At 42.1% G+C, this 20,070-nt stretch overlaps 1 protein-coding gene across 5 annotated transcripts in view; it reads left to right on the top strand.

The window, feature by feature from the left end:
* SMG7 (SMG7 nonsense mediated mRNA decay factor) overlaps positions 1-20,070 on the top strand; it is a 53,947-nt gene that overhangs the window by 31,506 nt on the left and 2,371 nt on the right. For 3 of the 5 annotated variants that reach the window (XM_040609860.1, XM_040609863.1, XM_040609862.1), the window contains 14 exons: positions 1,202-1,364; positions 2,454-2,610; positions 4,898-4,968; positions 5,292-5,352; positions 6,005-6,124; positions 6,369-6,804; positions 10,534-10,678; positions 11,924-12,312; positions 13,075-13,440; positions 14,978-15,127; positions 17,214-17,294; positions 17,881-18,040; positions 19,396-19,566; positions 19,666-19,817. In XM_040609860.1, coding sequence (XP_040465794.1) covers positions 1,202-1,364; positions 2,454-2,610; positions 4,898-4,968; positions 5,292-5,352; positions 6,005-6,124; positions 6,369-6,804; positions 10,534-10,678; positions 11,924-12,312; positions 13,075-13,440; positions 14,978-15,127; positions 17,214-17,294; positions 17,881-18,040; positions 19,396-19,566; positions 19,666-19,817 — 2,622 coding nt within the window. The remainder of the gene's footprint in view (positions 1-1,201; positions 1,365-2,453; positions 2,611-4,897; positions 4,969-5,291; positions 5,353-6,004; positions 6,125-6,368; positions 6,805-10,533; positions 10,679-11,923; positions 12,313-13,074; positions 13,441-14,977; positions 15,128-17,213; positions 17,295-17,880; positions 18,041-19,395; positions 19,567-19,665; positions 19,818-20,070) is intronic. The other 2 variants (XM_040609864.1, XM_040609865.1) reach the window with 2 other exon arrangements.

The following is a 20,070-nucleotide window of genomic DNA, read 5'->3' as shown; positions in this document are numbered from 1 at the left end:
TAGCTTTGAATATGAGCTGCTTGAACACTGGGAATTAATGTTGTCTCAAAATTAAGTAATTGTGTGTCTTTTTGTGTGTGGTGTTGGCTGTTGAACAAATACTGCTTTTTCCACAATACTTTCCATCAATAATTATGAGCATTGCTCAGGCATGTGGAACAGTCTTATTTTTCTGAACTGATCCAGGGTGTTAAAATAGAGCTAATCGAGCCCTGCTTTGTTGTTAGATTACTTTTTTGTTTATATTATGCAACATAAGGTTTAATTTACTAGAAAGCAACTCTCCAACTTAAATGGGTTGAATGTGGATGTGAAATTGGCTTTATGGTGGATAATCGCTTTTAACTTTGTGGTTGATTTTTAACTCTGTATGAGGAGAACGGTCCTAGGGTTAGGAGTGTTCAGCCAAGCCCACGATTCTGCTGCTGACAGCTCTGCCAGTTTGAGCTGTTGGCTGTAGAGTGCTTCATGCCCTGAACTAAAAACCAAGGTTGAACGTGGAGCTCAAACCTTTTCTTGTTGCTTACTCTGGGGATTCCACTTGCCTCTCTGACTGTTGCATCTGAAGGTAAGTTGGTTGTGGGTTAGGATATCTCCTTTTTTTCCCACAGTGCTCAAAAAAAACATTTAAGTTTCTTTCCTTGTTCTGAGAAAGGTGTCTTTTACTGCATAGTTACTGTTGTAAATAGCTCATGCTATTTTGGTCCACCATGGCATTCCATGACCCATGAAGTCAGATGTGGAATTAGGCTTTAATACATAACCACACACTAGTTAAATTTTCCTGGGGTGTTTTTTTTTTTTTTAAATGTCACCTTCTCCGTGCTGTTTCTTTGAAAAACTGAAAAATACAGTGGATATACATGCCTCTGCAATTCTTGCAGTTGCATTGCAGTGCTGTCATTACACATTAAAGTTGCACTTGCTCTGAAAGAGAACCATATCCAAGGGGATGTTGATTTGTGTGCGTATGACTTGGTGTATGAGCAGAAGCCTTGGGCTTAACAGTGGGCATCTGCCCAAGTCCTCGTGGGAAGCCCAGTGCCGTGCTAATAGAGATGACCTGAAAATAAAACTTCGAATGAGTATTGCCTTAAGGGCAGACGCATTAGTCAAGCAGTGAAGTAGCAGCTGTTAATCCTTTCAAGTCCATGCTTTACCATATAAAAATACATACATCATACGTGTGCTTTTGTTGCAGAGGTTGTTATTCCAAAAGGCCTTCAATTCTCAGCAGTTAGTACATATTACTGTTATCAATCTGTTTCAACTACATCACCTGCGAGACTTCAGCAATGAAACAGAGCAGCACAGCTACAGCCAGGATGAGCAACTCTGCTGGACACAGTTACTGGCTCTCTTCAGTAAGTATGAAAACTAATTGATTTTTGTATTTCTTCTTCATTTTTATATGGAATCCAGTAGTAATTTGCTGTCGGTGTCTAGCTTAATGGTTGTGTGAGGTAAGTGATGAGAATAGATGTTATGGGAGAAAGACAAGAGAGAAGGATCATTTATGTCTAGCAGTGCTGACTAATACTGGATTTATGTGCCCTGGACTTAGTCTGAAGCCCTGCAGAAGTCTGCATGTTTTTGCTGGTTCTGAAAGAATATTTTAACTTGGGTGCAGAGTTGGATCCAGATTTTCAGTGGGTAGTGCCCCTCTTGGGGGGCTGCTCTGCAGCTGGCCGCAGTGCGGTTTGAGCAGCTTTGAATGGAGCTATTTCTGAGTCACCAAGACTGAAGTTGAAGCTGACAGAACTAGGTCCTCAACTGCTTCTGTGCTCTTGATAATATCAACCGTGAGATAAGTGGGAGTGCAGAGCATTTTTGACTCTAGCTGCATAATGGTGATTTGCTTAACCTGATCTGGCCCATGATCAGCTTGGCCTTGTTCATAAACACCTAAATTTCTAAATAGCTGGGTTTCTCCAGTTTGCTGGCCTGGAGTTGATTGTGAAAGCACTGTAGTCACGCTGGTGTGGTTACTGTTTCTCAACTTGTATGCCTAACGGGTGTGAGCTGCAGAGCTAGCTCTGATGGATTTGTGTGCCTGCTGACCTGGGGAAGTACGTATAATACAGGTAGACAGTCGAGATCATAATTTCTAATAAATGAATAAATATTTTTGTAATGAGCTTGTCTCACTGGCTTTTGTTAACCTACCAAAATCATTTGCCATGACACACTTGAAAAGGAGAGGTGTGGAAAAAACATCAAGATTCTGCTTCGTGCTAGAAAACTCTCTTCTGAAAAAAAAAAAAGATATTCTGATCTGTTGGTGGATTAAGATGAAGTAATTGGGCTGTTTTGTTCTAAAGAACTAGCTCTTAAAAAATAGGGGTTTATGGGTGGGATGTGTTTGATAGGTTATTTGATCAATTTTCATGTGTCATTCCTGCATCATTTGGTGTTTTTTGGTTTTGTTTGCTTTTTTCTTGCTCTGTTTCTAGTGTCCTTTCTTGGAGTTTTGTGCAAGTGTCCTTTACAAAATGACTACCAGGAGGACTCTGGGGCTGCATACCCTCTTCCAGCTGTGAAAGTTTCAATGGACTGGCTGAAACTTAGGCCCAGTGTTTTCCAGGAGGCAGTGGTTGATGAAAGACGGTAGTGAGTGTTAATCTTTCTTTTGATACATTTGATTGAATAAAGTAATAATAAGTGGTGATCCACAAATGAGTAATGGGGAAAGTGATTGTATAAATATTACAGACATCAAAATGATAGAGAATGTGTGCTAAAAAGCTCATAGAACAAAACATGAAACTTGTAGGCTACATGAACAAGTTCACTGTTGCAATTGGCTTTAGGTTTGCACGTAACTTTTTAAGATGAGAGGGATCTATTTTACCATGTCTGACTTGAGCGTAACTACTGAGTGTACCCTTAGTCTAACCTTTTGTAATGATTTCTCAGATTAATCGTGGTAGGTGGCAGGAGAATAGTTGCGTTAATTTCATGCATTAAGCAGTCTCTTCAGCAGTACCGGCATCTGTGTTTTCTGGCTTATCATCTAGGAATTAAATTGAATTTAGTAGAGGATGTCTTTAAAAGTCAGCACAGGCATTACTGTTCTAGATTGTTGCGATGATTTTCCCCTTCTGCCTCTAATCTTGTATATTTAGGCTTAAATAGTTCAAAACTCGCCAACTTTTTAAATAGCCTGTTAACTTTTCATGAATTACAGCAATTCAATTAAGTGTTTCTGACCTGTAAGACGTTTCTTCAGATCAGGGTGGCTGTTACTGACACAGATGGATGAGTATTTTTTCTAGGATGGCCACAATAAGAAAAATGGTGTGAAAGCAGCTTGCTTAGCTGATCTTGTGCGATGTGCCACAGTAGTTTCAGCTCTCTTGGGATTTATTTCTTCCCTATTTATTTCTAATCAAAGTTGTTCTTTGCCAACTAAACACACGCGTGCACATGCCTTTATTGGTCTCTGTTTAATAACCTGATGTCTGTGTTATATTGAGAAGTCTTCCTTATTCTGAATTCATACTTAATTGTGCTCTTGGTTCAAGAAATAATCCTTATTCCTTTTTAAACTTTCTGTTGTCCCCACCCTATGCTTATGATTTTCCTGTGAATAATTAATCGTACCCCAGACCGAACAAGCATCTGAAATAGGAAGGAAGCCTAGAAAAGCAGGTGAATCTGAATGCAAGAACTGAGGACAGAAGTGACTACATCAATACTAGTGTGTTGTCTTTGGAAATGAGTTTTTCCAGACTTGCCCTGTGGAAGCCATATTAGGTCTAGATTAAGTGTGTCGCTACATCACTCTTCTTTAGGAATCTCTTACTATGAAATCTCATTATTTCAAATGTGTAGGAAGGTTGCAATTTACTGTAGGTTGCAACAGACTTGGACTCTTCTTTTTTTCCCTCCTTCTGTTCCTTGTCAGTCACGGGAAGGAGCTGTTGCTTAGTTTAGCATAGAGAATAAGCATAACGTTTCCAGTCCCTGCGGCGGTGCAGGAAAGCAGCTGACCTCAGGCTTTTGAGTGCATATTGCATTCTCCAACCCAGGTGCTGGATGATGACTGAAAGAAAGCCTTGCTGAGGAAGGGCAGATCCGTTTCACTAACATGGAACATAGTGGGCACCTTCCTAAAATAGTTTTATGTTGTTTCCATGGACTTGGTGCCCATCACTAAAGCAGAAGAAGGATGCTTAGACTTTTGGGTTGGAGCTTTTTAAAAATAGGAGAAAGCAGCCTGTTGTTGGTGGTTAAATGTTAACCACCTATGCAGCGATTGTTGAGATTTTTAAATTATTTGCTCCAGGGCCTTTGTAAAGAATTTCCAGTCGTTGCTTGTACTGCTATTGCCAATGCAAGGCAGCAAGGCTGCCAGCTAACCTCTAGTTTAATGGTCTTACTCAGTGCAACCCTTACTTAGACCATCTTACTTTTCTGGTAACTGTTTCAGTGCTACAGTAGAGTGCTAATGTTCTTAGAGTGCTAAGAACAGAAGTACTTCTGCACAGCTATATCTTGATAAATTGTTTTGCTTCCCAACTGATTAATTTATTGTGCCTTGAAAGCAGTCAGCTTTGGACTGGGAAACATGAATTGCAAGCAGGTGCTCCGAAGGTTTCCTTGTGCAATAGGTTTGTCTGGTTAAATTCACAGCAGGCTTTCTGACTTGCTGGGTAACGAACACTGTGCTGCGAGCGCCTGGCTTCCTTGGTAATGTTAAATTGGCTTTTTAAAGATTTTATTTTTCCAATGAAGTGGTTTTTTTCCCTCACACTTAAGAGAAACTTTACCTTTTATTGGGAATCAGAGATTAATGGAAGCTGTGGCCATGTAACAGAGTTCAGTGATTTCTGGTAAGGTAAATAGATTCCGTGTTTTGCAGTTCTCATGGTTTGTCTGATTTTCTGATTTGTAGCATATGGCCCTGGCTGATTTCTCTTCTGAACAGCTTCCAGCCGCATGAAGAAGATCTATCCAATAATAATGGTAAGGATGCTTCTAGTCCGTGCTGTAAAGCGCTGGGAATGGTGTTTTTCCTGATGTTATGGGGAATTGCAGTTGAAGAGCAAATAAGGAAGCAAGTTGTCTTCTAGTGTTAGTGCATATGAATACTTTGCAAATGCTGTTTCTTCATGCTGAGCGGACTTTACTCTGCTTTACCATTCCTGAGCTCTCAGGTTGCAGGGTGGACCAGTACAATTGAGCATGTTAATTATACCTTACGTAGTGACCTTGCTGAGATACCTACTTATGATACTGTACTCAGTGCTTTCATGCTTCCTTTACACTGTTTATTGTCTGTTCACCAGCAACCCCCCTTCCAGAAGAATTTGAGCTGCAAGGATTCTTGGCTCTGAGGCCCTCGTTCAGGTGGGTGACAGCTGAAGGAGACTGTACTCTTACTGATACCACTACTTTGAAAGACATTGTCCTGTTCTCTACCGTATCTTATTTATGAATACTTACTACTGTATGGATTGATGTAGGTGTCTTTTCAGAACAACTGCAGTAGTCATTGTAGCTAAACTCTAGGGAAAGTGATGAGCTTGTAATATTGCTCATGACTTTTTTGGTTTTCTTCTGTAGTCTTCCTACTAGTGAATTGAAAGGGAAGAATTTGAGAAGTGAGGAAAGGAATACTTTTACATTAAAACTTCCTGATGTGATTTTACTTTGCTGTTTTTTACTCTTTTTTTAACTGTATCCCTGTACATGTACAAATGCTGACTAAATGTCACACATATTCATTCAACTGTTCCGTAATCTTTATCATCACACAGATGAGCTTTTTGGCCTTCTGTTTTAAAAAACCAACCACCAAACCTCTTTAATGTATAGCTGCATCTTAGCAGAAAATTACATCTGTGAATCGGGCATCTTGTAACAGCCACGTTTTGAATAGTAGCTGGTGAAATTTCACAGCTTATAGTAGAGTGTCGCTGACCAGTTGTCTTTCTAAAGAAATACCATGTTGCAGAGGGTAATGGTGTAATTATTATTCCCTCTCCTATGTCAAAACTAGGAACTTGGATTTTTCTAAAGGCCACCAGGCAATTACGGGAGATAAGGAAGGGCAGCAACGTCGGATACGGCAGCAGCGCCTGATCTTCACAGGCAAATGGATTGCTGATAACCAGCCAAGGTAATTACAAGTAGCTTCTCGGTGTTTCATTTGCTGCTGTAAGCTTAGTTAACGCAGGTACCAGAGTAGAATGTTATTTTTCTCACTATTCAACACGGCAATTAGGTATAATATAAATACGAGATGCTGACAGCACCAATAACATGTTGTGTGGGTCAGCAGCCATTGCTTCATAGAGTGGTTTTGTTAAGGAATGTATTTGGAATGATGTGCTTGCTTTTCAATTCCCTTCTGTCTTTTTCAGGTTGATTCAGTGTGAAAATGAGGTAGGAAAGCTGTTGTTTTTGACAGAAATCCCAGAACTATTACTAGAGGACCCTAGTGAAGCCAAAGAGAGTCTCGCCTCGCAGGAAACATCTATTGCAGAGCCGCTATCTACAGATGGGAGCCCTGGACTCAAATCAGTTCTGTCCTCTGGCAGAAGCCTGAACAACAACTGTGACACAGGAGAAAAACCAATGGTCACCTTCAAAGAGAACATCAAACCACGGGAAATGAACAGAGAGCAAGGGCGAGTCTATCCCCCTAAAGATGTAGGTAGGGAAAGACGGGACTATAGCAAAGGAATAGTAGCCAATAAGAATGATGCGAAGAAGGATAACAATAAAAGAAAGAATGAGACCAAGAAATGTGGCTTGGATAAGATGCAGGAAGCAGGAAAGCAGAACGTGGCAGTTCAGGTAAGCTTTTAGATCAAAGGGGTACTGCGTCTTAGGCGGTACAATGCTTGTGTCAGGGCTGTGACTGCTTGTATAGAGTATGGTAGAGTTGAGGTCTCGCTGTGGGCCCTGCAGGGACAGCTAATGCGCAAAAAAAATAGAAACACAACTGTCTCAAAGACCAGGTATTGGTGATCTTTGGGTCTCTGTCCTTTTCCTTGATGCTCTCTTGATTTGTTGGGGGGGAAAACACAGGGAGCAATGAAAGGTGATTTTGCTGTATGAACCTTCTTAAAAAATCCAGACTTCTGTCTGTTGTTCCACAAATTATTCAGGCTGCGAAGGCTGTTCGCATGGCCAGATCACAGTCATGCTCTTTCTTGTACTGTGGTCTGTTGTGAAGGAACTGGGTACTCTGCATTTTCAGTTCAGTTGACTTGTGCACATTCAACAAATTGAATACATCGCAAAAACACCAAATTGTATATGTGAGGTAAGATCCTCTGTAACGTGTGTGCAGTCAGGTGGCCCTCTGTGGAAGTCAGGAAAGACACGCTGCTCTTAAACCATGTATCTCTCTGTGCTCAGGTGCTTGCTCAAAACTGTTGGCTTCATATCAGCTGCTCTTTTATCAGTTATATTTTTTTGAAGCATGCTTTTTTCCTCTGTTTCTGCGAGCATTATGTACAAAAAAGCTTACCTCGTGAGTAAGTAGTGAATTTACTGGTCTGACTTCCATCAAGTTGTAGAAGATAAGGGTGGAGAGTTTCAGGGTTGATCTGATCTGTAGCTGGATGGTTTGGCTGCATCTCAGCCATTGCCTGATGATGTCTGGAGGCATTTAATAATAGCAATGGAGACTCTGTTATTTCCCTGGAGAAACTATCAGTTCTTCACTGTTCTTGCAAGTGGAAGTTATTTCCTAATGCGCTTTATCTCCCTTGCTTCTGTGTAAACCTACTACTAATTTCCGAAACAGGTCTGCAGAGTAACTTAAGTCTTCCTCTTTGCAACTGCTCTGAAGGCCTGTGCAATTGAGGTCTTTTTTTTTTTTCCTAAGCTAGACAAACCAGCTCTTTCATATTTCCAGCTGGTGGTGTTAGGACCCTTGGCTCATTCTTGTTCTCCTCATTATTTGCTATTAAACATAATCATTATAAAATGGAAGTTCTGAACTGGCATTGTTATTCAGTTGGTTTTGCAGGGGTCCTACCAAGGCAGGTAAAAGGGTCGTAGCCTACAGAACCATGTGGCAATTGTTTGTGAGTCACCGCACAAGATTCTGATATCTGAAAGCCAATGTAGGTGAGTTAGAGTAGCAAGTTTCTTATTTGTTGAAGTCTGGAATGTGGTTGCAGGCCTGAGCACAGCTCCCAGTTTTGGTATGTGTGCCCTTGAATTGGAAAAGAAGGACTTGCTGATAAAATCCGCTGGATCTTCTGAGAAGTATGTCTAGTTTTTTGGATAGGGAAGATATTTTAATTTTGATCCAGCTGATTTATCAGAAATTTGCTTGTCTTAGTCTTAAATGTTTACAAACTCAAGAAGAACTTTCTGCAAACCCAGCAGTAGTAAAATATGTTTTTTGGTGGTTGGTCACTTTTCATCTATTGTTGAATAGAAATGCATTTTGACTTTTTAGTTGCATCAGCTGCATTTGTTATGGCACCTATTCCCATGAAATGCCTTTTGGATGCCTTTTGGTTTGTATAGTTTGGTGATCTTACTTATCCAGACCTACTCCAGAATATGGGGAGGGTTTGATTCCCACCCTCTGAGAAACCAGTGTAGGTTTTGTATCCTTAGGTGGTTTGTGAGTGCTCTGTCTGCTTTGGCCTTCAGGTTTTATCTCCTCCATAGTTCGTTGCCTTCAAAAGCCTAAATGCTACAAATGTTGCAGCTCCTACTTAGCAAAAATGTTAGCAATATTATACAGAAGTAATCAGTCCTATTTTGCAGATAAGTAGAAACCTGGGTGCTCTGAGGTGATTATGAAAGTGTGACATAGGTTGACTCTCTTCTCTCTAGGGAAAATAATGTTAGATGCCGAGGAAAGTTTAATGCAGACTTACTTGAGGTGTAACTTAATTTTCAGAGGTTACTGTGATGAAATAGTGCTTCTCTCAAGCACTGCGTAGGAGAAAGTAGTTGGTGGTGTTGACACTTTTTAGGTGAGATCAGGTAGAAGTGTGGAAGCAACTGAAATTTGTCTGTCTTGATAGATGAATTTTAGATACTTAGGTTTTAAAAGTTAACTACAAGTCATGCAGGGCGGGGGGAGGGCTTTTGGAAGCAGTCTTTGGTAATGTGCTACAGCAGCTTTGAGTTTATGGCAGACTGGAGCTCATGTTTTGAAATCCCGTGGCAGGAAGAGTGTCTTTGAATTCTCTGACATTGCTATAAAAGAATGCATAGCTTTCAGTATGGGTTATAAAAACATTTGGCTTACTGTGCAGAAAAAAGGGACAGCACGATATAAGTTGAATTTATAGAATGTGGTGAAGGGTGAAGCTGTCAGTGAATAGATGTGACATGAGCAGGGGCTGCATCATTCGTGGTGCTTAGCATCAGCTAGAACCTTGAGGTGGAGTTCACTCCTTTTTCTAGCGGGAAATGAAAAACATGCCCAAACCTCCCTTACAATCTACTTTTTAAATTAAATGCAAAAAATAAACCACTCTCCCATAACTTCTAAATGGGGACATTCAAATTTATTTGAAAACAAACTTGAGAAAACATTTGAATGCATCTACCCCTTTACCACTGTATTTTGGCAGAAAAGACCTGCCCTCTAACTCCTTTCAACTCAGCAGCACTAAATGTTGAAGTAAAGCCCACACAGTTTTGGTTTGTTTGGTTTGAATTTTTAAATTTGGTCTGTGATAAACCCCTCTCTTTCAATCACCTTTGAGGCTTGGCGTCAGGTCTGCTCCTGGGCCCTTTCTGTATTGCCCGGGTTCCTTGCTTGCTGTCTTTTTCCTGCCTGCTCCATCTTGCATTCCAGGCAGTTCTGCTGAGCTGAACAGAAAGGGAAAGTAGTCTTCCCCTCTGTCTTCCTCTCCAGGAAGACCCAGACCGCAGCAGACTCAGAATCAGGTAAACATTACATTACATTCTTCTCTCTGCCTTTAACTGGTGCAGCTCTTTTAACAGAACATACAGCAGTTACACAGTAAACTGAAAGAGGTTTAAACACTTCTGCAATTTGTCTTATATGCTCTTGGTCAAAAGAATTTCGTAGTATGCAGGAGTTGGTGCGTATATGTCACCGAATGGCTTAGGCTGAAAGTTCCCTAGGAAGAACATGGTAGTGTTTGTTTTTTAAGGTGCTGCAGGTAAGTACCATGAGTTAGGTTGAAGTAGTGCCCTAGGAGAAGCATAAGAGCATCTGCACTTTTTGTTTTGTTTCTAAGGCACTGCAGTTGAGCAGCATGGTAAGTTCTTTGTATGGTCTGAGGATATTATGATGTCTGCTTCCCACTCTCTCGCTAGAGAAGGAGCCTGTTGCATCTTCTGGGTAGATCTCCCTAGAGTGCTTTTGTGAGGCAAGGAGTGCCTGAGGACAGGCAGGGTAAACTGCCTGAGGTCAGTGAGGAGGGAACTGGGTTCCTGTGTTCCAAACCTCTCCCAATTACTTAGGGAAAAGAAAATAATCTCTCAGACAATCTGGGAGTTCATTTTTTGGCTTGAGACATGATGTGGGTAATTACAGGAGAAGTTGTGTAATTTCTTCTTACTTTTTTGTGTTAGGTGAAATCCCAGACAGAGATGAGGAAGACTCCGGTGTCTGAAGCCAGGAAAACACCTGTAACTCAGACTCCAAGTCAGGCCAGCAGTTCTCAGTTCATCCCCATTCATCACCCAGGAGCCTTCCCTCCCCTTCCTAGCCGGCCAGGTAATTTACATCATTCTTTTGAAGTGTGGTTTACTCTTCACTGCAAAGAAAATCTTGTAATAGTGGTTGTTACAGCCTCTGAAGGTGGGAGCTGTTTTAATGAACGTGCATTCTCACATTGAGAGTCTTACTAAGTAGTAAAGAACGGGCATAGCAGAACTGCAATGAGATAAATAAGATTCCTTACGCTTTACAATCGAGGTCTGTCATAAAATCTGCCGCCTTCCTTCTTGTTTAGTGGGTGTGAGATCAAGGAACTTCATGGTAGGCTGTTTCTGTAGTTAGTCAAAACATGACAAAGTCTCCTGCTAGCTGAGGAGGAAGCGTTCTCTGTGCCTGGGACTCCATTACAGAAGATCAATCACACTGCTTGCTTCTTTAAAGCTCAGTTTCTTTTGTAGTGGTGCTCATGTTTCAGGCTGTAACTTGTGTGGTCTTACTTGCTGTAGTTGCCACATTGCGTGTTCCCATTTTGTTGTAGAGTGTTCCTGTCATACCTTGCTGTTCATGTTTGCTCACGAAATAGCTGGAAGCTGTATCTTCCCTGCAGCTGCTACATGTAGTCGCTGGATATAAGACAGAGGGACATCTTCCCTGTTCCAAAGTCAGCGTAAAATCTGGCCCGTGAGACACAGAATTAAAGCTTGCCTTCCAAACTTGTTTTCATTGTGAACTACAGGAAAGGAACTGATCTTGTGGAAATGAGGATTTGTTTGCTTACCATCTGTCTCTGTCTAAATTAATCCAGAGACTGGTGATCCTGTGGGAAGAGGCAGTAGACTTATCGACTGCTTCTGTTCATTGCTCCAGAAGTTTAGTCACTGAGAATGTGTGTGTTTGAGGGGAAGGGAACTTTGGGAGTAAAGCATCAAAAAACCCAGAACAGTGAAGGAAAAAAGTAGAAGGGAAGAGAAAGTGGGGAGAGTGACGTCTGGGGTGGGGGGTGGAAACATGTGACTCTCCCAGATACTGCCCTTGACTGACTGTTACCAGTGCCTGGAGTATTGCAAGAGAACCTGAGAAAAAACTCTGGATCCCCCTGTGATCACAGCATGTGTGTGCAAGGGTGAGAGAGGACATTTGGAGTGCATGTATGCAAACTGGTGTTCCCTGTCCTCACGGCCTAAATGAGCTAAATGAGCAAAATAGGAGGAGAAAGGAAAAACCAAACCACTAAATATTTTCTGGAGGGGAGCTATCTGCTCTGTCAAATTGTGCTTAAAGGTGCATTTTTATCTTTTCCAGGGTTTCCACCTCCAACCTATGTTGTTCCCCCTCCTGTGGCTTTCTCCATGAGCACAGGATACACCTTCCCAGGTGGTGTTTCTGTCCCAGGAACCTTCCTCCAGCCCACAGCTCATTCACCTGCAGGAAACCAGGTGCAAGGTGGGAAACAGTCCCACATTCCTTACAGCCAGCAACGGCCCTCTGGACCAGGGCCAATGACACAGGGACCTCAGCAAACACCACCTCCTTCCCAGCAACCCCTCTCATCTTTACCAGCTCAGGCAACAGCACAGTCCGCAAGCCAGTTACAGGTCCAAGCTCTGGCCCAGCAACAGCAGCAACAGTCCCCTACGAAAGCTGTGCAGGGCCTGGGGAAGAGCCCACCACACCACTCCGGATTCCAGCAGGTAAACTCGACTAATGCAATATGCTAAGCTTTGTTTAAAAATAAACGGCAACGTTCAAGACCTAACGTTCCTGGATTACCTTTTCAAAACTGCCATTAAAGACCCTAAGTGTGGAATTTTGATCTGTGAACTTCTGGGCAAATTTTAGAAAAGAGCTGAAGTTTGGTGGGCGTGAACATACGGTTCTATAGCGGAGAGGGAAGGCATCTACTGGAATGGGAAGGTGGTCACTCTTTTCTGTGTGTTTCTGTTTATAGACAAGGTATTGAAGGTGGTATTTCAGTCTTAGGCTTTTCTGGTTTCTTTGTGTGAGTAATGAGGACTGAATCTGAATCTTCACCCACACTCTCCAGTGAGCTAACTGGGTTGCAGTGTCAGTTCTGTCACAGCTCTTAGTTTTATGCTCACGTTGTGCTAGAGATAATCTCCCTTCTGGCATGTCTGGACTTGATGCTGAGACCCTCCTGATGTTCTGGGCAGCAAAATGCTGGCTCCGTACCTTAGTAAAGGTGTTTATAAGGTACTGGGTTAGAGTAAGGATTATACTTGGCCATTGGGGTAAAGTGTGACTATAAGGAGTATTAGATGGCTATTGAGACTGTGAATTTTGGCGAATAGATCAGTAGTTTAATCAGTAGTAAATCAGAATGTTTGTGGAATGTCTGTCACAAGCAAGCCAGACCAACAGTTTGAATGGAGTTAGGTGTTCAGTTAACGTGAATTGTTCCTGCTTGCTGGTGAAATCGTGTGTCTCTGCCTCAGTATCCGCAGACAGACTCATCGAAGCAGCTCTGGAACCCACCTCAAGTTCAAGGCTCACTGGGGAAGATCATGCCCGTTAAGCAGTCCTATTACCTGCAGGCCCAGGACCCTCTCAAATTATTTGAGCAGTCATTGCAGCCTCCTGTGATGCAACAGCAACCTCTGGAGAAAAAAATGAAGCCCTTCCCAATGGAGCCATATAACCAGAACCCCTCAGAAGTCAAGGTGCCAGAATATTACTGGGACTCTTCCTATGGCCTGGCTGACAACAGGGTGATGGCACAGCAGTCTAACATGGACCGCAGGGGAAAGCGGCAAGGAGTCTTCCGCCCAGAGCAGGATGCTGTCTCCAGGATGACCTTTGAGGTAAAGATCCATGCTGTGAGCGGTGAAAACCACTGAGACTCTGATACTCCTGACAACTCTAGGAGTTTCCCTGTTTCAGGAGTGCCCTGTAGCCCCAAGTATGTCTATGTGAGCTTGTTTAGTAGGGAGCTGGGTATCAGTAAATGGGATTCCAGCAGACAGCGATGAGTTCTCCATTTTAGTTGGCTGTATGTGAGATCCGGCTGTTGAAGATTTGGTTTCAAGTAGGTGTAAGTCTTGTTCAGTGTAGTTGTGACATTGATATTCGCACTGTGTCTGCCAGGCCAAGAAACATGGCAGCTGATAGTTTTGGGGAACATTCTTGTCTGGCAACTGATGAATACCATTAAAGCCACCCAAATAATTGCAGTTGAATTAGTACCCTTTAGATGAATTCTTAACACTTGTGTAGTATCTTGAGTGCACTGAATGGCTGAGGCTGTAGTAGCCAGATTGAGAAGGGTAGGAGCAGTCTTGTTTTGGATTTTTTTGTTGTTGTTGTTTTTCCTGTAAATCCCACCACACAGTGAGGGAGCTGAAGGAATTCCTTAGCTGTTGGTTGAATTAACGGAATACTTTGCTTCTGTTCATGCAGTTGTGCTTTGTGTTGCCGTTTATAAAACCTGCAATATTTGTTATTTATTAACAGTCCAGGAGTTGTCTGTGAGTGCTTTTGGTGTTGTTTATAAGGAAAGTTAAACAGAGGCCTCTTTAAACTTTTGGTCAGGTGTGCCTCTATAAACGTGCTCAGTATTTTCAGGTCAGCTGAGATCCCTTGGCTTATCCTTCAGAGAGAAAAGCCAGACAATATACAGGAGCCTGATTCTACCCTGATACCAGGTTGTGGTTTTTAGATGGAGAACAGGGTCCAAGCCTTGTTCTCATCGCTAAAAGGGAACCCTTACCTGGCCGCCAGCACAGTGCAGTACGGACAGTAGCTGTGCTCGTGATGCTTGTGTTCTAAGCATCCCTCACAGAAATCAAGAAGTTGAGTTTGACCAGCACTTTGCAGGGTTTTTTGGCCCATTGGTCTGGTCAGCTGTACGTTGGTGTAGCAGCCGTTAGCAGTGGAAATAAGTCTTGTGGGATTTAAATTCCACAAATAGAGGAGGGAAGAAGATGCAAACATCATTTTACTTGAAACCTAAATTACTCACAGGTCAGCTGTAGAAGAGTAATTGTAAGATTTCATGTTCTCTGTCCTTGAATGTGAAAAGAGGTTTGATATTTGGCATGGATGCAATAGGAAGCACATGCTCCACTAATAAAAACTATCTGCCCATCATTTTGATGGCGCAGCTCTGCCCCCAGCATGCTTTAGGCCATGTGGCTAGTTATGTTAGCTCAGCATTTTCTATCTGTGTACTTCAGCACACTTCTGCTGCACCACTTTTCTCACCTTGTGCCTCTGCATGCCACCTTCTGCATTTCTCTTGCTATTTGCTCTTGTCCTGTTGTGGCTTAGCCCCTCCTCGCTGTCTCTTGCTGTTCTCCTTTCTGCCTTCTGTTGTCTCACTGTGCTCATTTCTGTCACTAGGACCCCAAGAGCTCCCCTCTGCTTCCTCCGGACCTGTTAAAGAGTCTGGCTGCCTTGGAGGAGGAGGAAGAGCTGATTTTCTCTAATCCTCCTGATCTTTACCCAGCTCTGCTGGGGCCTCTCGCCTCTCTTCCTGGACGAAGCCTCTTTGTATGTATTTGATGTAATACTGCTGCTTCTCACTCTTAACTGGCATCTCTTTCTTCTGTGAAATTACAAGAAACGTGAAAATCCTCTCTCCCCCCCATCCCTGCTGTCCATTTCCCTGCCTCACCCTTGAGCTAGTCTTCATAAAAGAGCTCAGACCAGCTGAAGGCCCATGGTACAGCTCTTGGGCTGAATCCAGGCCTGCTAATTTGTTCAGAAATCAGAATAACAGTGGGGATTTTTGTAAGTACAGTCCACAAGAGAGACATTGGTGCATCATTTAATGCACTTGCTCTTCTGCAGTTGTATGGGCTTAGTAATTAAGGGCAAGGGGGAGCACAGATTCAGCTGTGGGAAGTCTTCAGAAAAACTGTGGCTTATTATAGTCTGCATTATATTTCATTCACAAAAATGTCCGAAAAGCAGAGGGAATCTGCTCTACTAAATGCAGAAGAGATTGTAAAAGAGCAGGATGGCTTTGGAAGAAAAATGCAAGCAACTGGCTAAGTAATCAGTAACTCCTGTGGAGTTACAGACTCCTCCTCCCCCATTTATGAATTAAAACCTTCCTAGTTCACTAGCTTGGAGGGTCCTAGAGCTGCTGAATTTGTGAATTGCCTCTGAAAATGCAGTATGCCTTTCTAGTATGGCTACAAGCACGTTCATTACATACTAGTAATTCAGATTAGTAGAAGTAACAGAGTCATTTGTTACTCTGCGCAAAATCTTTGATTAATTCTGTTCCTCAGTTATTTGACACGCAATCCCAAGGAGCCAGTAGCAAAATAGACATCCATTTCTGTCTCATTAGATACCTTTGCTAAGAAACTAATAGCTGCTTTTTCAGCAGCTTCCTTTGAAGCTCCTACTGCTGCTGTCTGCCGATAAAGGGAAGGAAATTCTTCTCTGTGCAAGCTGTGTGGATATGCAGAGTGTGAATTTTGTCTGCCTTTTAGAACGTGCTTTCAAAGTAATGAGTTGTCACTTTGAAAATCTAACAAGTGAGAAACTGCTTGCCAGGAAAATGAGGCTATTTGTCTTTGGCTTACAGGATAAAAGCAAAGATATTCCAGATACCGAGACCATGTTAAAGAGAGAGACATGCTAGTTCAGGTTTTGGTTGTTTGAACAATAAATTTAAAAACATCTGACATGCTGATCTGGTATGAGTGCAGGAGAGCTTTTATTTGGAACAAGACTACAGCTTTCATTTTGGATCACACACAGTTTTACTTATGGCTTCACCAATTCTATGGTGTTCGTTGTCCACCAGCTGAGCTTTGTAATTTTTCTTTGATTTCTGTATCGATGATAACTGATCCTATTTCTTCCCTAAATAGGGTTGTTTTAGATAAACTGTTTTTTCACTGCTTAATCATTGTAAGAACCAAAAAGAAAGCTGAGAAATATTATGCTGGAAATAACAACTGCATGAGAGAAGGAGATGTAGATGATGGGAAAGGTCATGGTCTGTAATATCTTAACAGGGGAGTTTTGGAATCTCCGTTCTAAACACTGGAGGTGGATTTTTTCCTTCCTCTCTACAGTCATTGGTGAAAATGAGAACATGCTGAATGAAACTTAGACTGTTTAAAAATCACAGCGCTTGGCTGCTCTTTCTGTTTTAAGAATGTCTATGAAGCAGGGATGCTCTCAAACTGAAAAATAGTCTGTCGGTAGTGACATACAAGAGTCTAATTGTGTTTGAGGAAGTCCTCTGGTCACCAGGAAGGATCCTGTCTCATTTCAACGAGGTTTTACACACCCATAGGGGTTTTTTGGCAGGAATCTCTCCTCTAGATGTGTTGGACAGAGTATTACAATTGGAAAAGCTGTTCTGCAGTGGGGTTTGCCTGAGACTCTCAGCTGTCATGATTGTTGATTAGGAGATATTAAGTACAATTAGTAGGGAAACTACTGATTTTCTGCATGTTAGTTTGCTCTCCCTGTCCTCCAGGGTGCTAGAGCTAAAATATAAGGAGGGTTTTAAATATGACCAAAACCACCTTGGCAGTTTCTGATAGTATATTTTCCTCCTGCTCATTACACTGAATACTAACTGCTCTTCTTCTCTTTTTGGTTTTTGAAGAAGTCCCTGCTGGAAAAACCATCAGAATTGATGTCTCAGTCATCGTCTTTCCTGTCCCTCAGTGGCTTTTCTCTTAATCAGGTAAGCGAGGACCAGAGTCTGCAGCCCTCTGCTGCAGAGCTTGCCATTAAACTAGCTAACATGGCAGAAATCTGGGGATATCCTTTAGTTTAAACCAATGGAAAACCTGGAAGAAAACCATATGGATGCCTAATTTCAGTCTGTTATCAGCAAGATTATCTTTACCTTTATCAGTTGTCTTTCCAAATTCATCCCAGCTATAGTTCTGCAGACATACTATTGAATCTTGCAGAGTTCGTGGGACCCCCTGTTGTTAGTAGAATTGTGAAGTTGACTGAAAAGGTGATCTCAAAGTGTGATGGTGTGTAGGGTTTTATTTCCTGAGCGATGGATTCCCTGTTCTCTTCCAGAGGACTGAGCTGGTTCTTGATAAAATTTTTATGAAAGCTTTGCAGTCCAGCCAGGAGAAATCTGTCATGATTCAGAATGTGATGGATTTCATGTTAAATAAAATGGTCACAGAAGAGGGGGCTGGGGAGTGAAAAAGGAGTTAGGAAAATATATTGATCTATAACTGTTTCCTTTGTACAGTGTCAGTATTTGAAATAAATCCAATACCTAAACATTTACACTTACGTTTTGGCAGGAAAGATATCCAAATAACAGCATGTTCAATGAGGTATATGGGAAAAACATGAATACCAGCACAAAAACAGAAGTCACCCCTTCAGTTGCCCATCAGGAGACTTCACTATATTCTCTCTTTGAAGGGACTCCGTGGTCTCCATCCCTTCCAGCCAGCTCAGGTAATCCTGGTATGGTTTTTCTTATATCTAGTGATGTAAGAGGATTTGAGTTAATTCTGAACCTACTGCAAGTTAAATGTAACTGGAAATTAAAAAAAATACCTGCTTGACAAGGTGTCTGAAGGTTTCTGTTTTCTTTATATATCCTCAGAAATATGAGGGGATCTGTAATTAATACAGCATAAGAACCTGGTTTTTAATTGAAGTGGTTGAGCAGGATTAAAGTTGTCGGAGGTATTAAATCCTGAAATCTCTTTAACTTAGATTCCTGACAAGCATTTGGGAGTAGGACTGAAACTCAAAGATCCATATACTTTGTGTTGCCTGTTCGGAAAGAGCAGGAAGAACTGGATTTCATAATGTAGATCTTTGAAAGAGAAAGAAACTGTATGACTGAAGAGTGTGGAGGAAAATATGACAGTGGGGTTTTTGTGTTAGTTTGGTTTTTTACCGTTAAGCAGCCTTCAAAGCAAACCAGCTTTTTCCTTAGTAATTATCTTAAAGGTGTAAAATGTAACTATTAGATCATGACTTTATTTTCATTAAAAATCCAGAAGAGTGTGAAGGGAGGAATTAGAATTAGTTGAATCTAAGAAATGAGTGGATTTTAAATAACGTCTGCACTGGATGAGATTTTTGGTTGCGCTGAGACTTTTGCAACCAACCAGGAATAACTGTTGTGGGTGAAATGGAAGGAGCTGCAAAGTGCTTTTATTCTAGCAGGATTTATGGCTCACGTGGTTTCAGCTTTCTCTCCCTTCAGCTCTTCATTCAAGACCACATAGTTTCCTGCCACCCTGCTATGGTGTCTTGTCTTCAGTCATCATTCTGTCCTGCCTGCAGATAGGCTTCTTCGTGCTTGTTCTTCTCTTCTGCTCAGTATTGGCATCTGGTCTGAATTGCTTTAAGACTCATAGAAGTGTAAAACATTCACAGACTTGGGAGTTCGAACTGTAAACTTAAAAACTCCTCAAGGTCTAATGTCATTTTTTTTAGTGGTTTGTCAAGCTTGGAGACAGATTATTGGGGGTTTTTATTTTTGAGAAAAGTTCTTCAAGAAACCTGGGGAAAACTCACTTTGGCTAGCCAGCCGTCTCGGTCTCCTGGTTTTTGGTTTTTCTGGTAAGCACACGTATACATTAAGCACAGTCCTTCTGTTCTTGTATATGCACAAACATTTTCACTCGGAACTTAGGAATTTGCATTACGCTTGTGTAATGGAGGGAATAAAAACTGACCTTCAGCACTGGAGAAAACTGGGTAATGGCAGAATTTGCAGCAGCACTAAGAAATTCAAAATCAGGAGGCTCCTGCTGTTTCTGTTGACCTTTTTCCTCTTGCCTTGTAATCACTAGATCATTCGACACCAGCCAGCCAGTCTCCTCACTCCTCCAACCCCAGCAGCTTGCCAAGCTCCCCTCCAACCCATAACCACAATTCTGTTCCCTTCTCCAACTTTGGACCTATTGGGACTCCAGACAACAGAGACAGGAGAGTCGCAGACCGCTGGAAAACAGATAAGCCAGGCAAGTGCTGGGTTTCAGGCTCGCGTGAAGCCAGCCGATGGCGGTTGTTTGGCGGTGGTTTTGCTACCTTCCTTTGAACTTGTCTTTCTCCCGTTTTAGCAATGGGAGGGTTTGGTCTGGACTATCTCCCAGCAACATCGTCATCCTCGGAGAGCAGCTGGCACCAGTCCAGTGCTCCCAGTGGCACCTGGGCAGCCCAAGGCCCTCCTGCTATGGAGGACTCCTCAGCTGTGCTTATGGAGAGCCTGAAGGTATGTTTGACTGAAACTGTGCTCAGGAAGGGGCGTTTGTCTGTGGGGCCAGAAAGTCTGTTGATGGGCATTAGAGCTCAGAAACTGAAGGGTTTTCCTGCAGATTCAAATGTGGGAGGTGTGACCAGTGCTGGAAGATGTCACAGTTCTCCAGTTCTTGCTGGTTTAGAATATTTTGTGAAACAAGACCAGGCTGGCGGAAGTGGAAGAAATGATAACATTTGCTTTGACTAGTCTAAAATTAGTAATCGTT

Source organism: Falco naumanni, chromosome 11 (genome assembly GCF_017639655.2).
Source record: "Falco naumanni isolate bFalNau1 chromosome 11, bFalNau1.pat, whole genome shotgun sequence".
Taxonomy (NCBI): Eukaryota; Metazoa; Chordata; class Aves; order Falconiformes; family Falconidae; genus Falco; species Falco naumanni.
This window is presented reverse-complemented; position numbering and strand designations above follow the sequence as displayed.